At 37.7% G+C, this 21,822-nt stretch overlaps 1 protein-coding gene across 1 annotated transcript in view; it reads right to left on the bottom strand.

Annotated features, from left to right (window-relative positions):
* The window catches only part of KDM4C (lysine demethylase 4C), a 245,333-nt gene that overhangs the window by 7,976 nt on the left and 215,535 nt on the right, over positions 1-21,822 (bottom strand). The window contains exon 19 of the mRNA XM_084225527.1: positions 17,522-17,692. Within this exon, the coding sequence (XP_084081653.1) occupies positions 17,522-17,692 (171 nt within the window). The remainder of the gene's footprint in view (positions 1-17,521; positions 17,693-21,822) is intronic.

Here is a 21,822-nt window from a genome sequence, read left to right as displayed (position 1 = left end):
CACTTTCCAACACGACAGTACTGTCTCTGTCACCCCTCAGGCGTTGTGCAAAGGCTTTAAAATATGCCCTCGTGTTTGCCTGGCAAAGGTTGCTGTGATAGACACAGAAAGATATATCCATTCAACGTCATCATACATGTGGAATAGGTGGAATTACTGTATTACTCTTCCCAATATTTTCAGGAGAGGCAGAAAGAAAGGGGGAAGGATGGCTGCTGCAGTAGAATAATTATGACTTTGCAGGGGACAGGGATTACTAAATGCTATCATGGCTCTGACTATAAATTAAATTAGACTGTATTCTTAGTTGTTCTCTCCTCAGTGATGACTGTCAAAATGGTTATTGTCATTATGATACTTCTTCCTCTATCTATTTATTGCAAAAGTGCAAAAAAAGAGTCTTGGCTAAGTGTCTTGAAATGAACTTTTAAAATGCATCATGGAATGGAATAAATTTCCTGAAAACAAACAATCTAATAACAATGTCAAGCCTAACATTAATTTTCCAAGAACAAAAGCCCAGCATGAATTACTCCCTTTGCAACTTCCACAAGAAAAAATATCTCACAGACTCTAGGATAGCGAATGGAATTGCTCATTTGGAAAATTAGAGTCCTCATGCAAATAACTAGACAAATGACAACCTCATTCTTCATGTATCATCACAATGTCTTAGTCTCTGGAACAATACTTGGTAAATTGGTACTAGTTTTTATTAATTCCTACCAGAGCTCCTACCTTTTATTTCCCCAGGATCATAACCATTTGAGATTCTCTTTTTACTGCACAAATAATTCTTACAATTTTTTTCTTGGGAATGATAAGACTCATTTCTTAGACTGACAAAATGGCAAAAATGCAACCTCACTTTTTTCTCTTATAACAAAAAGACAGCATATGGTTGGTATAGCAATCCTTCAACATCCCCATACAGCTGTAAATAACATACAGTGTGGGCTCAACCCACATTCAGCTTATAAACCATGCACATTTCCCATACAATTACATAATGTATTACCTTCTTTATAGAAATGGACAAATCATGCCCATCTGTACTCAAAATACAATTCACTTACATGTCCAGTTTCACATTCCTGCTTTTTCACAGCTCAGAGCTCCAACTCCAACCATGATTAGCTATCTCTAAAGATAAATGCTTCAAGGTCTCCCTAGGCCATTAATCCAAGCATTCAACAATTCTCACACTGAAAGAGTTTTTTCTTAAGTGAAGAAAAATCCTGTATTGAGGAATTTCCTGTATTTCAGCTGGTACCTGATGTCTTTCTTCCTGTCATTCAGCATCACCAAGAAGTGTGTGGCTTCATTCTCTTTACTTCCCACATCACATGTTGACACATTTGGATGAGATCCTTCTGAATCTACTGCTCTCCTTAACAGTCCCAGCTCTGTCAGTTCCCTCATATCACAGATGCTTCAGTTCCTCCATCACTTTCATATCCTTTTACCATATTTGTTCCTCTATGTCCACATCCTTCTTGTACAGTTAAGACCATAATTAGACACATTACTGCAGATATGGTCTCCCCACTGTGAGGTCTACAGCTATTAAAAAAGACACTTCAAGAGCATAACCTGTAAGTAATAATAATTCTGAAAGTTTTCTTGTTTATTAAAGGTAGTACTTTCTGAGTTTAGAAAACATTTATTTTGGAATTCATTATATACACTAAACTAAAATAGTAAGAAATCTATTTGCAATAGATGTTGGAAATCCGTTTTGAAATACTGGGGTTGTCTTCTATGCTGTCATGAAGGAATTCACATGCAGAGCACTGCAGATAAAGAAGACATTTTTTTCTATTTTTCTTTTGATATTCTGTTGTTTTTACCAGAGAGTTTGGTTTGATTTATTAAGGCCAGACACAGAATTTCCAAGTTACAAATCCAATTGCAGCGGCAGGTGATGGTTCACACAGACTAGGCACTGTGGAGTCACACTAAGAAAATAGAAGGAAGACTGAACCTGAAGCATGCACTAGAACCCAGGAACTTGAAATATTGCAATCATGACACTTGAAGAAAATATCTTCAAATATGCTTAAATGCTTTCCTAAATTAAGGCAAAGAGTATAGATATTCTGGTCTAAGATGAACTTACTAACTATTGAGATGATTCTCCTAAGCTGTCAAAAACCGATGTACCTTGGATGCCTACAATTTTATTTCAACGTTTCCCTGATTATTTGGTTATTAAATCAGCTATCTCAAACTCAATAATTTTTTTTTTTAAATTGTAAGACTGTAAGAGCCTTTGACTTCTTTTAGACTTCATCCAAAGGAGCCAACTGAAAACAAGTACCTACCCCTTGAACCTCTGTATGGGTTTGCAGGATCAGTGTTCCTTTCACTGTAAGCCACACACCAGTTTGATTCCACCTGATGAACTTGAAAAAGTACCAGTCTATAAACCCTGGTGATATAGAACCTAGAGTCCAAAGGGAACTAGCTGGTGTTTTTCCCAAGCCACTCTCTATCATATTTGAAAATTCAGAGAAGTCAGACAGAGTTCTTGGTGACTGTAAAAGGAAACATCCCTCCTATTTTTCAAATGAGGAGAAAGTAGAGTCAGGAAAATACAGACCTTTGAGCTTCACCTCTGTGCATGAGATGATCATGGAGCAGATCTTCATGGAAGACATATTAAGGCACATGCAAGACAAGGAAGTGATCCAAGACAGCCAGCATGGCTTCACTAAGGGCAAATAATGCCTGACTGATCTAGAGGCCTTCTGTGATAGTGTCCTGGTTCTGGCCAGGACAGGGTTAATTTTTGCAGTAGTGAAGAGGGGCCATGGATAGGGCCTGGAGGTTATTCTATACCACCTCATGTCATCGCTGGGCACAGAGAAAGAGACTCTCTTCTGTGGGAAAGGAGTTCAGTCAGTGTGGCACAGGAAGCAGTCTGGTCTTCCCTAGTCTACTGCTGAGGAGGGCACTGGTCATTGTTTAAAATAAGAAAATGTGGCCAATATGGTATCTTTTAGGGGAGGTATAAACCCAACAGTAGACAAATGTTTAAAACTGCTGCAGAAAACAATAATATCCTAATAGAAAATCACCAACACTGGTCCATTCAAATCAGGGGTCCATTACATCACCTGGTTCTTGTTAATGGCTTGGATGATAGGTAATTCCACCCTAACTCAAGAGAGCATACATGAATTGTATTATGAAGATCCCTGACTTGACCCTGCAATTGATAACTTAGACTAGTGTGCTTGCTTTCAAAGCTGCTTTTTGCCTCCCCCTCATGCATAAGCATTCTGTAGAATGTCTCCTATCAGAATGAATAATATCAATATTCATTTTGATCAGATCAGAGTGCAAGATCAGTAAACTCAGTTCTCACATCTGTGCTCTTACAGTGAGCTTACTAGGGGAGAAAAGAATAAAACATTACAAGGTAAAAAACATTTGCAATCCATAAGTAGCAAGTCTGAAGAACTTTCTCTAAAGCTAATGAACATTCCTGAGACGTTTTCCTGAACATGGCTCTAAAAATTCATATATATAAAACAACCCCAATACAATAAAGATTAATATTTCTTTCCCTATGCATGAAAAGAGAAGGCCAACAACTTGGAAAGGCGTTGAAGAAAAAAAAGTATGGTATACAGTATTAAATGTGAATATTCTCTGCAAGTGGTTCCCTCTTGAAGATTACTCATATTCACCACTAACTCATCTGAATAAGCATACATTTTTTTCTTATTGTGTTAGGATAACGCAACTTCCTTTTTTGTAGGGGTGGAGGAAGCCACAGAGGCTGCTTTTGAGAGACAAGCTCATCAGAACTTGTACTATGTCCAGCAGAGACAATTGCTAAAGGCTCTGATGATTGACACATTGGCTGGCGAGTTAGAGAAGTTAGCAACACCTCTGTGATGACATATTTAAGAAGGAAAAAAGGCATGCAATTCCTCTTTCTCCTGCTCCTTGGAGGGGTGGGGCAGGGCCGCCAGCTCCCTTCCTTGCCATGCTGCCAGGGGCCAGCCCCATGCTGCAAGCGGCTCCGAGACTGAGGCTGGGAGCAGCCAAGGCCAGAAGAGGCTGCTGCCATCCCGGTCTGCGAGTGGCCACGTGGCCAGGATGCCCGACTGACACCAGGAGCCATGCGGCGGCTGTCGTCTCAGCATGGCTTGCAATTAACTCTTCTCTCTCTGCCACTTGTGCTGTGCTGTGGACAAAAGGGCAGAAGCGGCAGCAGCAGCTTTTCCTTTTCAATGGCCCACATGAGGAAAAGCACTGAATGGAGCCGGCACCATGGCGGCTGGCACAGCTCCTGCAGCACTGGCAGGGACCATATGACCAGCAGTGAGAAGCATGGAGAGCAATTCCCCGATGTGGAGCCCAGTCGGTATCAACCTTTCAGTGCTGCAGAACTCTACAGAAACTTTCCAGTTGATACAACTTGAGAATAAATGAACCCGTGGACAGCAATTCTCTCCCAAGTGAGAAAAAAGGAAAAGATGAAAACACATGGGGAGAACAACATGATGACTAAGGTCAGTGAAAAGGAGGGAGGGGGAGGAGGAGGTGCGCCGGGTGTCATAGCTGAGATTATTCTGCAAGCCATGGTGAGGACTATAACACAACAAACTGTTTCCCTGTAGTTCATGAAGTGCATGGGAGGATGCAACATTCACCTGCAGCCCATAAGAAAAAGGTGCTCGCACTGGAGTGTGTGGATGCTGAAAAGCTGTAATCTGGTGAGAGTCTTGAACAGAGAGAGAGAGAACCCTTGCTTCCAGAGATAGAGGAAGAGGACCCTTGCTTTTACACTAAAGAAGTTCATCCTTTAAAACTACACCCTGTAAACTAATGGCCCAAGAAAAAAACAGTTGTGGGAAAACTGCTTTGCCCATAGGAGGGACTCACATTACAGCAGGTTGGGCGGGACTGCTACTGGTGAAAAGTAGAACCACGTTGGAGAAATTCACAGACAACTGTCTCCTGTGGGAAGGATCCCACAACATAGCAAAAGAGACTCCTCTCCCTAAGTGAACTGAAAGAAGATTTTCAGAAGCGACTGACTAAAAACTCCATATTTGTCTCCCTGCACTGTCAGTGGGAAAGAAAAAAGGGTTGAGGGGGAAAGTGTTCTAAATGTTTAGTTTTCATCATCCTCTTTTAATTCTGTCAATTAATTTTTTCTTTACATCTTTTAAGTTTTTGAGCCTGTTTTGCCCTTAAAGTTTTTTCTTCACAATTCTTACTTCAACTCATGAATCCCCTTTCCTTTAATTTTTGTTTTCCTCTCCTCTGCTCAACTATAGCAGAAGAGAATGAGTGAATGATTTTTCATGGGTGCACTGGCATTTAGCCAATGTCAAACCCATGACATTTATATCACTGTCTACAAACCTGAGTTTTACATTCAACAACTGGCATAAATTCAAAGTAAATTTTTAGACAGGTAGAATAACCTCCTCTTTTTCTAAACCATTTAATTATTTTGGAACGAGTTAAGTAATTTTTCAAATCTACCATATCAGTAACATTCTTCCACCCATTTCCCAGGGGCATGACTCTACAAAATCCATAGCACAGAGCAGTCAACTGTCATCAAGCATTAACTAAGACAGAAAACAAATCTGGCTGGCACCTCTTTCTTCAGGAATGTTTTAACTGAGCAATCCCAATCCTGTGAACAACTCAGGAGCTACTGTTTTATCTTCCTCAGTACTAATAGAACTGTTTATCTCTTTAACTGGTAGACACTGCACTGAGCTTTGTTATTTTTCAAGTCATTCTGGTTTAGACTGTATTCAAAAGAAATTATTTTTGTTTGTTTAAATTGTATTCAAATGACAGTATTTTCCTATGTGTCACCTAGCAAACATTTCTGTGTCTCCTTAACACTCCTGGCTTTCACTTCCTGATTTGCTTTGTTTCAAAAACAAGGTACAAAATGCTCCACGTTTATTGAAATTGTTGTCAAATACCACTGATGGTATAATTGGCATAAACAACACAGGTTAAAAGTGGTTAAGCGTGACTCTCGCAATAGGTTTTTTGAGCTAGTACATACTTCTAATCTGTTTTTTGCTGTATGGCATTGTAAACATAGCAAGAGATAAAAATATACAGAAATTTAATAATTTCACTTAATGGTAATGGATTAGAATAAAATATAGAGCCTGATTTGGATTATATTTCCTGAGATGCTATGAGTTTAAAGATGGTTGAAACCATCTTAGCTCAAACACAGTATTTGTAACAATTATTTTAGCTGAATGAATTTCTCATCTTTCACAGTCACTCATTATTTCTGTATCATATGGCACCATAACCCTCTAGGAAGACATATTTCAATCACTCAACTGCAGTTTTCCAGAAAAACTGTGTAAGAATCCATTTCATAGTGCTGCCGCAGCTTTCTGTATTAGAAAGTTCTTCCAACTTTCCAACAGTATGCTCTTGTCCATGCGGTCAGGCAAGATGGAATGGCAAAAGGCAGAGGTAAGCCGAAGCTTGGCTTCAGCCCCACAGTGTGCCTACTGAAACAGATCCTTTCTGTATTGTTCCACCCCTGCTGAACAGGGGCCATGGCACAATATTTTAATCCTCCTCCTGGCAGACTGAAAGCTCGTAATCTAGCCCTGAGGTTGCAAAGATCAAAGAGAGGCAGATATTGAAAAGACTGACTAGAGAAAACTTAGATTCTGTAATTGCACTAAAGTTGACTTTCCTATGTATCTACATATTATTTTTACTCTAAATCATGCTGTGCTCATAAAGGTATACATATTGTTAGAATCAATCAGAGAAATAGAAATTGTTCATTTTCTGTCATCCCCTGCATTTCTTAAATAGCTAAGAATAGTTCAGACCTTACTGTTAGTCTAACCACAATTTGCACAGAGAAAGCCATTGTATTCACTTTTATCCTAGAAATGTCATGGTTTCTGAAAAACAACTTTAAATTAATGCACAGTGTCCAAAACTCAAAACACCAAAAACCTCTGTCCTCTCATATGTGAGAAACTGAAATGCACTTTACAGCAAACCAAATTCATAACACATTCATTTCAATATAAAACAAATTAGTATGCTTCTGTTAATCACAAAATTAACAGTGACTTCTCACAACACAGACAAAACACACTAACTACATCTGATTTTCACGGTAAGACTTCAGGTGGGTTTCTAGTCCCTAGATTTTAAACATGAAAAAGGCCTGATTATTTGGCTTTTGCAGAGAAATGGTCCTCATGGTTACTCCATCTGAACTGCAGGATTAGCTATTAAATTTTCCCCTTAAATTAGGACCTGAGTTAAATTTACTACCCTACCTCATTGCAACTAGGGTACACATAATGAGATAGTGCTCCCTGTACCAACAGAAACCAGATGAAGATGGTTTAACAAGAAGGAGTGCAGAAGCAAGTACAAGGTGGCCATAACATCAGGAAGTGGCCTTTCCCAGGCCATTCTGCAAAAGAACTTCATCCAAATTTTCTTCTCTGCCTACATTCTTTCAGCGAATGCTAGTGAAACTTCCACAGTCCTGCTCACTGGTGATTGTTTCATAAAAGGAGCATGCAATTACAACCAATACTTCCAATTTAGAAAAGCTGACCATATAGAAAAATACCACATTGTAACTGCAAACACTGAATATATCTACCAACACCATTAAAGTGCAAGTGGAGAAACAAATTGTGGAAAATCTCTGAAACAACCACTAATCTCAACAGACTGTCGAACTGTTTTTCCTTCCAAAGCTGACAGGATATACTAGTTGATGCAAATTTTTAGAAACACAAAATTAGGTCTCATATGTTCCAAGACAATTTGAATGTAGAGTGGTAGCTAATTTGTCACAGTCAGATTTTTATCTAAACAGGAACGGCAATTTACACAGTGCATTAGCATTTGAAAGAGAAGGCCTGATTCCCAGGAGTGCAGTTCTGGGTTTGAATTGGTAAAAATTCAGTGAAATCACCAGATTAACAGAATAGTTACTGTAATTCAACAAATTTAGCTTTGAATCACAAAATGGGAGTATAAAAATACTTTAAATTGACGTATAATATGTTGTCTTTAAAATATTACTGAATGTTCTCCTGTGAAGTGAATATATCCTTTACAAAATAAAACTGGAATATAAATGGGACCATGCATTCTCACATAAATCTAAAAATTTCTTATTTTCTATCCAGCTTAGAAAGTTACTGTTTTAACCATTGCATTGCCTTTCAGTGAAGTGTTAATAATGCTAATTAGCATTATACATCATATATAATGCTTCCTGATAGACACAGAATTGCCCAGAAGACAACAACTCAAACTATTGCAGAATGTGACTTAGGATGTCCAGGGTGGTACTGGGCATCACAGTAAGGCACAGTAGGGAGGACACTAAAGGGAACAATACACTCCTATGGGACAAAACTGAGTGTCAGCAGGAGGAAGCTGAAGTTGCCATGGACACCCAGATGTCTAATTAGCTAGAGGAACAAGGCTTCTGTAGTGCAGCAGAAAATCCTATCTTATGCTTAGACCAAAGTCAGATGAGACTGAATGCTACGCCAGAGCCTCCTATCCTGCCCACCTGTATATTTGCTCCCTGTAAATCCGTTACAGTCAGATAAGTACAAAGACCAGCTCCTGTGCTGCTCCTGCCCCCTCCTTATGCAACACAGACACAAAGGAAATTATGAGTCTTACAACACTTCCTCCACTGACCCCCGGTAAGTCTGGTAATAACCTTCTTCTGCACAATAGTATTGTAAACTAACAGATGAAAAATTCTACAATTCTTGGATTTCCTCAGAAAAAGAGGTGGGAGGTAAAATAACACTCCTATCCCAATCCCAGCAGTCCCACCTTATCTCAAAGATTCCTGTGCAAATTCTAGTGATTTCACCATGCTCCATAGGCTCATCACAGCTATCCTCATTGTGGTCCCGGACAAGGACACACATTGTCTTTGCAAACACAAGAAATGTTGTAAAATATTTCTTTCTCTCCCCTGGCTCACTGCAAAGTCAGCCATCTTATCATGAATTGAAAAAGTAATGATTTATCTTCCATTTTGTTTCTCCTACAAGGCATTATGCATTACCTCTCCTGTGAGACATTACCTTCAACTCATCTAACATCATTATTGTTAAGGATCCATAAAGCATCTCATCATAAAGTGGAAAGGCTATTCTACAAGGAAATGGTACAAAGATAATACTGCTATTTGAGGCTATAATTTGCCTATAATCTGTTCAATATTCCTTTTTTATGTTTATCTATTAAGTTGCCTGTCTTTCTCCTGTAATAGGAAACAAAAAAGCAAGAGCAACAGAAAAAATATTTGTGTTCTCCATAATAAAGTGAAAGTGATTCACTTAAATCAAGAGTTATAGTACTGTACAAGTTTTAGATTAAAATAAGACTACTACATCTGTAGATGCTTTGTAGCTTCAAGAGTTAAACAATGGAAGAAAACCCTTCAATCTGAGCCTTAGACCTTAGTTTTTGGTTTTGAAATAGTTTGATTTTAACTTACTAAGAGCACAGTTTTCAAAACAGGAATTAATCTGTATTAGTATTCAGAAGATGCAAACAATTCTTCGCATGTAAAAAACATACCATTCTGTGCATAAGCATATGTAAATCTAGTGAAAAAGTTCACAACTACAAAAATGTGTTAAAATAAATTTTCCCTGTTCACAAACTCAATGTAAATTCTTCATAACATGAATAAATATTAAAATTATTGGAGTATTTCACAGAACAAGAATGTAAAATCCTACACAATCTCTACAAATGCATCAAGCCAGAAAAAGAAACCTAAGTTTTTTCTATGTCATGCAGCTCTCAAATTTGCTTTCCAAAATTTTTCAGAATTGTCAACAATCACATCTGAGTGATACAGATACAACTTGCTGAGTAGTGAGCTCAATTACACAGCAATATTGTAATGCTGCAAAAAACAATTGTACCAAGCCAACATGAATTGCACATTATTCAGTTTATAGACTCAATGTCACAGTTAAGAAACCTTTTAGAAAGTTGCTAAACAAATTCATTATGCCTTTTTTCCCACATCATAAAAACAACTCCCACAACTTTTGACTAAGTTTATACCAAACACAATCTAGCCTCTTGCTACCTTCAGAAATTAATTACATTCCTACTTCACCTTCTCAGAAACTGCTGGTGATGTCAGTAATGGAATGCACCCAAAATCTATGGATTGCCCAGAAAATATGCAAATTCAGCCATTCTAATTTCCTTACCAATTTTTACAGAGTTACATACCATTACATTTAAACTTTAACAATAAGCAGTTATTGTATGCCAGCAGTCAAATGGATCTTTTGCAAAGATGCAGCAAACACTACTATTTAAAACTTTGATTTGAACTGGTAGACAAGCAGAAAAGAGTTGTCAGAAGACATAAAGAGAGAAAGGTATACAGAAATCACTATGAAAAAATGCTGGAAACTAGTCAGGAATGCAGTCATTTATAATGCCAGGGAAGGTTGATAGAAGAAAAGTAATGCGTGTTGGAATTACTAGGCTAGAATCAAAACTTCTGGTTTTTTACATACAGGTGGGCATTAAATAGGCTCTCAAGACGTACGTGCTAGCTCAGTATCTCAAAATATCAATTGTTCAAGAAGTATGGTTTTTCAAAAGCAGAGGCAGAAGTATTAATGTAACAGATACTGAGAAGCTATCACATCTGCAGACACACACTTCCTGCACCAGTGGAAGTCAGTAGTCACGGTCAAAGTCATTAGAGAGATGTTCCTGAAAACAAGTAAGATTTTGTTCTTGAAACAACATCCTGAGCACTGACACTCAGAGCTCTCAAAAGTGAGCTACCTTTTCTAATCTGCACATGCAAAAAGTCCCATCAAAATAACTGCACATTATAGTTTTCCACTAGTATTCCCTTCAGCTGGCCTGGAGGAAATAATTTTTGAAAACCTGTCCAGCTAAATCCCGTTTGTTCTGCATCTCAAAGAAAGATGAAGTAAATCTGTTCTGTCTCTCATTTATCTAATAACACACAATTGTTTTGTGACAATTTTTATACATCCTAACTCATTCCCCTGTAAATTACCACAATTAGTGCCCCTTCTCTTAGGCAATTATTAAGGTTATAAGTGCCTTCACAGTTTCAAACCCCTGCAAGGGGTATCTAGGCCAGGAAGGATCATGCAGAACCTCAGTAAGTCCATGATAAAAACACATAGAATTGGCAGCTTTACATACACAGAGTATATGTGTGTACAGTAGAGTGCATATACAATAGAGTGTAGGTCATGTGATATTAAAACTTTTATTTAATAATTTTGTAGGATATGTAGTGAGCATTTGTTGCCTGGGATAGTAGAGGATTGCAAAGAAATCCCTCACTTAAAAAAGTTGTGGGTTATTTCATTAACAGATTCTTAAACTACATTGTTATCACACTGACAGGTTTCTCTTCAAATACTAGGAACTAAAATGTGGGGCTTTTTCTGTTCTTTTTTTTTTTAACAAAGAAAGCAAGGAATAACAATTTTAGATGCTGTAAAATCTAGGTGCACACGGTAAGAAATTGTATCCTTTGTAATAATTTCAGTAAAGTACTTTAGTTGTCAGAGCTCTCAAGAGCCCTGTTCCTCTCTCTCCTGAGAGTGGCAAATTTAAAGTATTGATAGACACAGAAAGACAGAGTTTAATCTCCTCACACTGAGGGCTTTCTTGGGTCCGCTGCTGGAGGAAGGTATTTGAAATAAGTATCAACAAAATTCTGTTAAGGATTCAGGTATCACTGCTGGTATGTTAAAAAATTCACTGCTTGGTGGAGCTTTTTTTTATGCTTGATTTTCTTCTCAAGATGGCATCCACTTAAAAAGAACTAGTAGACAAGAAAAAAAAAGAAGGAAAATGCTGGATGGAGCAATGTGATACATGCAAAAATGAATTGAAATTATCTCTGAACAGAGAGATCTATCTGGAGCTCAGGAAAGAAAGGAGAGTTTATCACCTTAACAAGAAGAGGCAGCCAGCTCAGGAGAACTACAAGGATGTTGTGAGCTATGCAACGAGAAAATTAGAAGGGCCAAAGCCCAGCTAGAATGTAATCTGTCTACTGCCATAGAAGACAATGAAAAATGTTTCTGTAAATATTCATACCAAAAGGAAAGCTAAAAAGAATCTCCATCCTTAACTGGATGCTCTGGGAAAACTTAATGACAAAGAATGAGGAAAATGCTGCGGTACTTAACTGATTGCTTTGCTTCAGTCTTCAATACCAGTTGCTCTGTGAGAACCAGTCCCTTGAGCTTGAAGACTGGGGTAGGGAGCAAAATGAAGCCCCAACAATCCAACAGGAAATGGTCAGCAACCTACTACACCACTGAGACACGCACAAATCTATGGGACTGGGTGGGATCCACGCAGGGATACAGAGGGAGCTGGTGGAAGAGCTGGCTGAGCCACATTGCATCATTTATTAGCAGTTCAGGCTAACTTGGGAAGTCCTAGTAGAATGGAGGTTGACAAATGTTACATCCATCTTCAAGATGGGTCAAAATGTGAAATCAGGTACCTATGGGCCTGTCAGACTGAGTGCCAGGAAAAGTGGCACCTTCCCTCAGTGCCAAGGAAAGTCACGGAGCAGATCATCACAAGTGTCATCGAACAGCACGTGCAGAACAATGACACAATGAGGCTCAGCCAGCAGGGGTCTGTGAAAGGCAGGTGCTGCTCCATCAACAGGATCTCCTTCTGTAACAAGGTGACAAGCTTAGTAGACAAGGAAAAGGGGATATATGTTGTCTGCCTGGACTTTCATAAAGTTTTAATGGCATTTTACACAACATTCCCCTGGAGAAACTGTTTCTGGGGTTTGGACAGACACATTTGTCACTGGGTAAAAAACCTTCTGGAAGTCTGGGCTTAAAGTAGTAGTGGGTGTAATTACATCCATCTGGGAGCTGGTGGTCAGTGGTGGTTCCCAGGGCACAGTACTGGGGCCAGTTCTGTTCAATAATTTCACTGATGACCTGGACAACAGGATCAAATGAACGGTCAATCATTTTACGTGGCTGCAAAATACCAAGTTGGGTGGGAGAGTTCATCTGCTGGAGGGAAGATTCTGTAACTCTGTAAGGCTCTGCAGAGGGATCTGGAATCTGGACAGGCTGGATCAACGGGCCAAGGCCAGTGGCATGAGGTTCAACCACAGTAAGTGCTGGGTCCTGCCCTTGAGTCACAGCAACCCCAGGCAGCATTCCAGGTTTGTAGAAGGTCAGTAGCATCCTGGCCTGTACCAGCAATAGTGTGGCCAGCAGGAGCAGGGCAGGGATGGTTCGCTTGCACTCAGCACTGGTGAGGCCACACCTCAAATCCTGTGCTCAGTTTTGAGTCCCTAGCTCCAACACAGACACTAAGGTGCTGGAGCGTGTCCAGAAAATGGCAATGGAGCTGGTCAAGGACTTGGAGTACAAGTCCTGTGAGGATTGGCTGAGGAAGCTAGGGGTGTTTAGCCTGGAGAAAAGGAGGCTCAGGGGTCATTACTCTCTACAACTGCCTAAAAGGAGGCTATAGGCCAGGTGCAAGTTGGTCTCTTGTCCCAGGCAACAAGTCCTGCCTTGTGAGATGTGATCTGAGATGTGAGAAAATGGCCTCAGGCTGCCCTAGTGAAGGTTTATGTTGGAAATGAGGAAAAATTTCATCAAAAGAGTTATCAAACACTGGAACTGGCTGCCCTAGTTGCAGTCAAAAGACATGAAGACATGGCACTTACGGACATGGTTTAGTGGTGGCCTTGGCAGTATAGGGTTAATGGTTGAACTCAGACTTTAAAGGTCTTTTCTTATCTATATAATTCTGTGAAAATTAATTTCCCATTCCTGCTTTTGACAGCTGTAATCTGAACGCCTTAACCAGAACTAATACATATTTTTTCAAGAGGATGCTTTCTGGATTTTATCAGAACCTCAGAAAATTGCCAAACTGTGGTTCTGCAAAAAATCCTCATGAATACAGGATCAATTGTTCTTCCAAACACATCTAATTTCATCAACACTTAAGATGCCCTTGCTTCTAAGGAATAATTACAACAGCATTTCATAAGCTACCATGTTAAAACAATATTACTTGATTTAGAGATTTTAGTAAGTAAATTCACTCTGGGTTGTGGGCATGACTATCCACACTGCAACTTCACTTTCTCAAAGGATAACACCAACATTTATACACTTGTACGTAAACTAAAACACGGTGTGGTTATGTCATGGCAGCAATTACACTCATTTTTGTTCACCTAGTTTTCTTGATAACCACCAGGTGAATCCATGAAATCAAAGAATTCTCTATAAATTCATCACTGGAGGACCGGGCACTTAAGGGGGCAAGAACCTGGAAGAATGCTGTTTCAGGAGATGTGTGCTCAGCTCTCCTGTAATCAGACCTCTCAACATAAGCAAAGTGTGCTTCACTCTGCAATTACCTTTTTTTCTTCCTTGCAATCAATATAATATGGTGGTATCCATCTCCCCCCAGGCATGAATACTGCAAAGCCTCCCCATTCTTCTGTGATTTTAAAAAGGTAACATGGGAACAACTTCATCCAAATCTTACACATATATGTACATAAAGCATATTGGCAGTCACAGTATATACACAGAAACAAATAAATCTTCCGGCTACATATCAAGAGTAATAACTTCTAGCAAAATGCTACAATATGCCAGCGCCATAGCCATTAGGTATTGAAACAGAAACAAAAAACCAAACCAAAACAAAAACCAAACCAACCAACCAAACCAAAAATAAAGGAACTATCCAATGCCCTCCCCTAAATGATGAGACCAAAGAACTGAAAATCTTCCTGATGCATAATCTGTGAACTGACATCTGGCCTAATGGTCAGAACAGTAACGTTCTTGGTGCTGTACTAGGGGCTGTTTGACAAATTATGGAGCATTAATACTTCAAGAAGTAGCAGGTGGCACACATAAATGCTGTCTGTTGGTATCAGTTACTCAGGACTGCAGTGTATGCACTCCATAGTTGTGTGTGTGCATCATTAAACTAACTGCGAAAGTTATCATGGCATGTCCTTTAAGATATCATGTACTGTTTCCCCTACTGAAGTCTTCCCATGAAATACAGGAGGAATTTATCCTGCTGTTGCTTCCAGGAAGAGATTGTATCCATATACTTCTTTACACCTCTTACACCTTCTGGGTTGAAAATGGTTAGCCTATGGTTAGCATATTGGACAGCTACTCATAGGTTTCAACCCTGTAATTGAAGAGTGATTAGTCTAAGAAATCAGGCACAACACCCAAGAAATAAATAATGTTGAAATTAAAAAAGTCTAAATATGTGTCTACAGTTAAAACTCTTACATTTAGTAAATGCTAAATATAACACAAACCAAGAGAAATACATATATTTAGTAAATGCTAACACAAACCAAGTGAAATACATATGAGAAGAGACTAAGATATATCCTAATTTGGTTGTTATTGAATGCAAAGAGAGTTTCACAAAGCTTCAAGACTGACCTTTTCCTGTTCCCTATCTTCCTCCTTAAAAATAAATCACTGTGTCTGAACACTGGAATTCTGGTTTATTGTGAGCTGAGCTGAAATTATGTTGTGGATTCAGCACATACTGGAAGAGCAAAAAGCTCTTCCTATCTTTGTGAGCTGGTTGAAAAGTGAAAACAGATTAGAAAAATAACTTCTTCAACAGGCAGCAACATTGCTTTCACACCAGATTTGATGAACAAGTCCTCCCAGTGGCACTAACACCTGATACACACATTGCATGGATTAGTAAGTTTTAGTCTAAGAAGAAAAAAAACCACTTTTTTTTTCAGTTCGTGTAACTGCTGCAGTTATATTATCTAATGAAAACACAACAACATTTCTCTAAGAAATGTGAAATTCGTTTGGTGTTTCCACCAAACAATTGTATGCTGTTCATCCACCATCTGAGAAGCCCTGAGGCATATCCAGACCTGATTACATTTATTCTTAGCTCCAGATCAGACTCCCCCGCTAGGACAACAAGCAGTTCCTCACCTTTGCCTTACCAGATCCTTGATGCAGCAGACATCTATAAAACGGGTTTCTAATAACAATACAGCCACATTTACTTAGTATCTTGATCATTCTAAATCAAAATGTCGTTGATCATTAATGCAGACTTTTGCAGTTTTTCACATTAAAGGACAAATTTTCAAAGACATGTAGGAGACATTTGGTGACTGACTTCTATTCAGACCACTGGGAGGTGAACAGCTCAATTCCCAAACACTGATCCGAAATGCTTCCTTTCACATACCATATTTTAAAAAGATGCTAGACTTTCCAATAACTAAGAAGCTTCTAAGAACAACAGTATCATTTCCACTGATACTTGTCAGTTAATGCTCCTTTCAGGAAAATATTAGGTTTGCAGAAAGCAGAAGAACTCAAAGACTTCCACGGGAGAAAAATGTGGAGTGCTCCTAGGAATTGTGTCCCTTAAGCTTCAAAGCCAGCATTCTCTGGCACTGCTGTGTAAGCCAGGCTCTTCCCCTCTACATACTGAACAGGACTAAGTGAAAAGTGGTCTTGCAACAAATAGCACTTTTGTCTATCAGTGGTCCCTGGGGGCCTTAACTTCTGGAAGTTAGTAGGAAGTACACCAAAAGTACTGGCTTAGCATATAAATGACTCAAGAGGATCATGAAGGTAAATGAGGATTAGAGTCACATCATGAGAAAGATATCAAAGGGCACTTGACAAGCACCACAAAGCTTAACATCCAATGTATTCATTGCAAACATGGAGGGAAACAGAATCTTTCTCCAATTTCAAATTTTGCTCATATGTGCCAAGTGCAAAATGTGGTTTTTAACAGTTATGAGAGCCATGGTAGTTTATGTAAGTGCATAAGGGAAATCAAAATCTCAGTTGCCTTTCGAAAAATGTAATACACTATACTATATATAGATAAACGACTATCTGTTCCCTAATGATTTTTTGTCATTACTAATGTAATCTCACAAACTAAATATCAAGAAGAGTAAGTAAGTTGTTGGAACAGACTCTTAAGAGCTGTTCTTCAGAAGCTGTTCTTTACAGCAGAAGTTTTCTATTCTGCAAGGAATTTTTACAGGTTATCTCTAAGTGACAGAGACAGATATATGGAATTCCCTTTTTTATATTATTAATTAAATAAGTAATTCTTATTTAATTAAACTATTTTCTAAGATTACTCTCGATTCATTTGGTCAAATGGCAAAGACTAATCAGAACAACCAAAGCTTGGAAGCCCATTAGAAAATAATCATTCTCAGCAGTTAAAGCAACAAACATGAACTAAATATTAAGGTGTTATGTTCTCAAAGTCATAAGAATTAGTTCAAGAGGTACCAACTCTCTAATTTAAAAAAGAAAGCCAACTCTCTAATTAAAAAAAGAAACCCACAAAAACCCACCCCAAAACAAAAAATCAAGAAAACAAACTAGAATGAATAGGAATCTGAGAAAGTACTTACTACAATGTCTTCAGGAAAAGTATCCAGACTGAAGGAGCCATCATCAAACATGACTTCATAGAAAAGCTGAGACGTCACTCCTATGACTCTGCAACTATAGTATCGTGTGTTTCTATGTTTCGTGATGACTGTCTGCCCAACTGTAATGGCCTTCCCACATACTTTAGCTCTCTTGAAAAAAAAAGAAGAATTTAAAAGAAAAAATAAATTTAAAATACCAGCTTACTCATTAAAAATTTATCAGTGTAAAAACAGGGTTGATAACAGCTGAGCACTCAAGATAAAAACTTCAAATTAAATTAATTTAATTCAATCAAGTTAATATAATTTCTTTTACTAACAAAATTTCTCCACTGTGTAGGAAAACAAATGACTTCGGAAGAATACTACATCAAAGCATATTTCTGCAACTGATGCTTTAAAACTATTCTCCATTGCATCAATAATATATAATTAGAAAAAAATGGTTATTTTTGTTTGCAGGGTAATTTGTAGAATTTTCCTGAAGGCATAAGGTGTGATGAACCAAGAGTATGGTTGTGATTTTTTTTTTAATTAGGAGATTTAGTACTGCATTTCTGTATGATTCCACATAATAGAATAGAATTTTGCCCAGTGAGATGCAATAACTAAATGCACCTCCAGCTCTTGCCAGAGCTGTCTACAGCAGTGTATGTGAGGAACTTCTTAATCCACATTGTGCAGAGCTTTTGCTTTAAAGCTTCAAACAGCACTGATCACTCTTCATCAGTTATTTGCATAGTATATCAGTAACAATATTTTTTTTCATTTTTTACTTATAATTCTCCAGTGGTAATTATATAAATCAGAAGACTAGCAGGGTTCTTAAACTATGCAAAAATTCTACATCAAGAACTATTGATGGATTCTATAACTACAAAAACAATGGAACTTTGTAGGAAGGCAATTACTAAGAAGCTCACATCATACAGTCAACTGTTACATCTCAGCTCCCAACTACTGTATCTTTGTGAACCTCCCACTTTAAAAGCAACCTTCTTCACCAGGAAATATAAAATCAGTATCTTCTCATCCAAGTAACATAGGAAAGCACTTCTTAAGAGCTTAACTACTTAGTATCTCACAAAGGTATATTGTTTTTATGCAAAGGGGAGCTATTGTGAGTTTGGATACGCCTGAAGAGTTGAAGATTTCTAGTTAGGTAAGATGCATGTGCACTGGAATACCTAAGAATGAAACATTTCTTACTAGAAATGTTTATATAAACTGTAAAAGAATGCTTTTATACACAGTCCACACTAAAGTAATCATCAAATTTCCTAGCACTGCTTTTGAAACCTGCAAAGGCAGTAAATTCTTCAGTCAATATAATAGTCTTAAAACTGTCTTATGAAAATCTGGAAAATCCTACAGCTGTAGGATCTTTATCAGTAGAACTTAAGAGAATGAAGAACAGCAGCAGTTCTTTTAGCTAGATTTTGAGTATTAGCAGTAAAGTGAATGCTTTGGCGTAAGAGGAAAAACCCACCCTAAACTTGTGAAGACTTCTGTTTTTGCACTGACTTCTTGTCACTATTGGGCTTCCTTCTTGGATCTATTTATGGGATTTATAATTTTTAAACCTCTCTGCTCCTGAAAACTAAGGGCATACCAAGTACAAGTATTCTGTGCCATTTTTGTAGGCTGGACAACATCGTTACAAAGACAAGTATACCTCAGGAGCAGAAGAATCTAACTGGGACATTAGGAACAGGATTGGGAATTTTAAATGGAATCGATTCAGAAACACTGATGAACAAGTTGGCCACTGCAGCAGGTGGCCTAGCAAAATTGAAACAGCCTTTACAGTCGTCTCTATTGGCACTAGTAACTAGCCAGTGGCAGATTTCAAAAGTACTGGCAAAGTGGGAGAAGGCCAGGGAACAAGACTGCAAGTTAATAGTAGAAGCGCTTAGTACAGTTCAAGACAATGTGTCTTTAGCTTTCAGTTGTATACAAGCATAGTTATGGATGCAGGCAACAGCAGCTTTGATCATATAGGAAAGGGGTGATACAATTAATAAATATGTGTGTCTTGACACTGAACAAATTATTTGCCACTTCAAGATTCATCCAGTCACTGATCAGAAAACTGTGCTTGCATATACTGGTAAAGGTTGTGTGTGCTTGAGAACTGCTTACGCTATTGTAAAAATTGATAACAATGATGTTGCTTTGTCTAGTAGAAATCATTCTAATTTTTGTACTTGTAATTTTGTTGAGATTATCGGGTGTGATTTTTCACATTTGGCCCCAGAGACCACCTACCAGCTGATTAAAACCAATTACACAATGTATCAGAGACTATCACCTACTCCTATTGAAATGGACCTCACATTGGTTAAACAATTATCTATTAGAGATCTTGAAGAAAATCAAGAAAGCAGAGAGAAAACCCTAATTACTGTCAACATGATACAAAAGAAATAACCAGAATTCTGCAAAAAAATAAAATGCAGATCATCACTGGTGGGATGTAATCTTTGGGTGATCACCAACTGCAAATGGTATCTTTAATAAGTTGTGTTACCCCATTGTAGTTTTGTTAATATTAGTTGAAGTTTAGGCTTATCCTTTATTTTATATATCTATATCTATATCTATATCTATATTTATATATACATATACACTATGTATTTGTGTGTCAGAGCTCTGCCTGTCACAGACATTTGTAGGATTTAGTTGAGGTACCTCAGATAGTAAAACTCAGCAATGTTCCTAAAGCATTTCCAAGTGCACCTAGAAATAATGTTTTCAGCATACTCACAAATTATTTAACCATTATATGTATAATAAAATTATTTCTTCCTCAATTTAACTGTCTATAGATAGATTAAGTATAAAAATTAACTACATAAACAGCAATCAATATTATCATAGGAGCAATAAAATGTCCATAAGCATGCTTTATCCAATCTTGAGACATATGTAAACATACGTGTTCATTTACCTTTCAATTTTTAATTTTATCCTATTCAGCTTTTGGTGGGGGCAAAGATGAATCAGATGTAAACTAGAAACTATTAATTTATTTATTTCTATGAGATAATAGAAAAAGTATTCTACTGCAGAAACCCAAAGAGATATTGCTCTATTAAAAGGTTTAAATTTTCTCCAAAAGAAGATGTAACTCTTCAGAGAAGATGGAGGGCAAATTACAATATTTTAAGAGACAATGCACATTCATTTAATGATAAAATTTTAAGAGAAGGAATGCCATTTCTCATTAGAAAAAGTAATAAAACCCAAAAATGCATTCTAGCTCAAGGAGATTATTTTTTAGTATGTTATCTTCATAGGATTCTTAATTTATTTCTCAGAAAAAAATATTCACAAGTACAGTCTGTAATTGATTGCATGCCCCAGAAAACATTTCCTGACAGAAAATCTTAACAATTTATTGACGTTAAGAATACAATTTTTTGATCAGAAAGGACAGCTGTTATATAAGGGAGTCTATCAGATTAAAGAAACAGCTGTGGTAGTTATCAGATTATTGAGAAAGCTGTAGTTTAAGCTGTAGTTTAAAAGCATGATTTTCTTTAATGGTACCAAAGCCAAGAATGAACTAAGGTAGTGACAGAAATACAGAAAACAACCAGATACAAAGAAAGATAATCTCCCCTTCTGTGTGCTTCAAAATTTAAAAGGGAAAATTAGAAAATTACTTTCTCCTTTATTTTCTATATGGCAGGGAACAAAAACCTGAAATACATAAATTATGTCAATATGGATTCATAATAACATAATGAACCAGGTATCTGAGGTACATCTAAATATCTAGAAACTTTCTCAGGCTACAGTTTTTAATAGAGGATCCTAAAAGATCTGAGACTTATTCCATACCAGAACTGAAATCTCATGTCTCGTTTACTCCTTGGAATTCCAATTTCAGCATAGAAATTATTCACGACATTTCAAAAATAATCCAGCTCATGATTTTTGAATAACATGTCCTTCTGAAGGCATGGCTTAGTCTTTCTGAGATGTTCAGGGGCTGGCAGTAGTTAGCAGACAGTGGCAAACAATGACACTCCATCACTAAGGTATTCAACAGAAAAAGGATCTACAGCTTCCACTGGACAGCACCCCTTCATTCCCTGTTTGCTACAGAGGTTAAGAACCGTCTGATAATAGTAGAGGGCAATTTTAAATAGCCCCAAAAACAGCAACAGCAGTTATTTGCAGCTCCTTTATTTGCCTCTTCTAAAGATCATTATTCTTTCAAACGCTATTGGGGCTGTCTAGATAGCCCCTTTTGTTCATGATTTCCAAAGGAA

Source organism: Fringilla coelebs (assembly GCF_963513975.1).
Source record: "Fringilla coelebs genome assembly, chromosome: Z".
Lineage (NCBI taxonomy): Eukaryota > Metazoa > Chordata > Aves > Passeriformes > Fringillidae > Fringilla > Fringilla coelebs.
The sequence above is the reverse complement of the archived record's forward strand: the minus strand, read 5'-3'. Positions and strand labels throughout refer to the sequence as shown.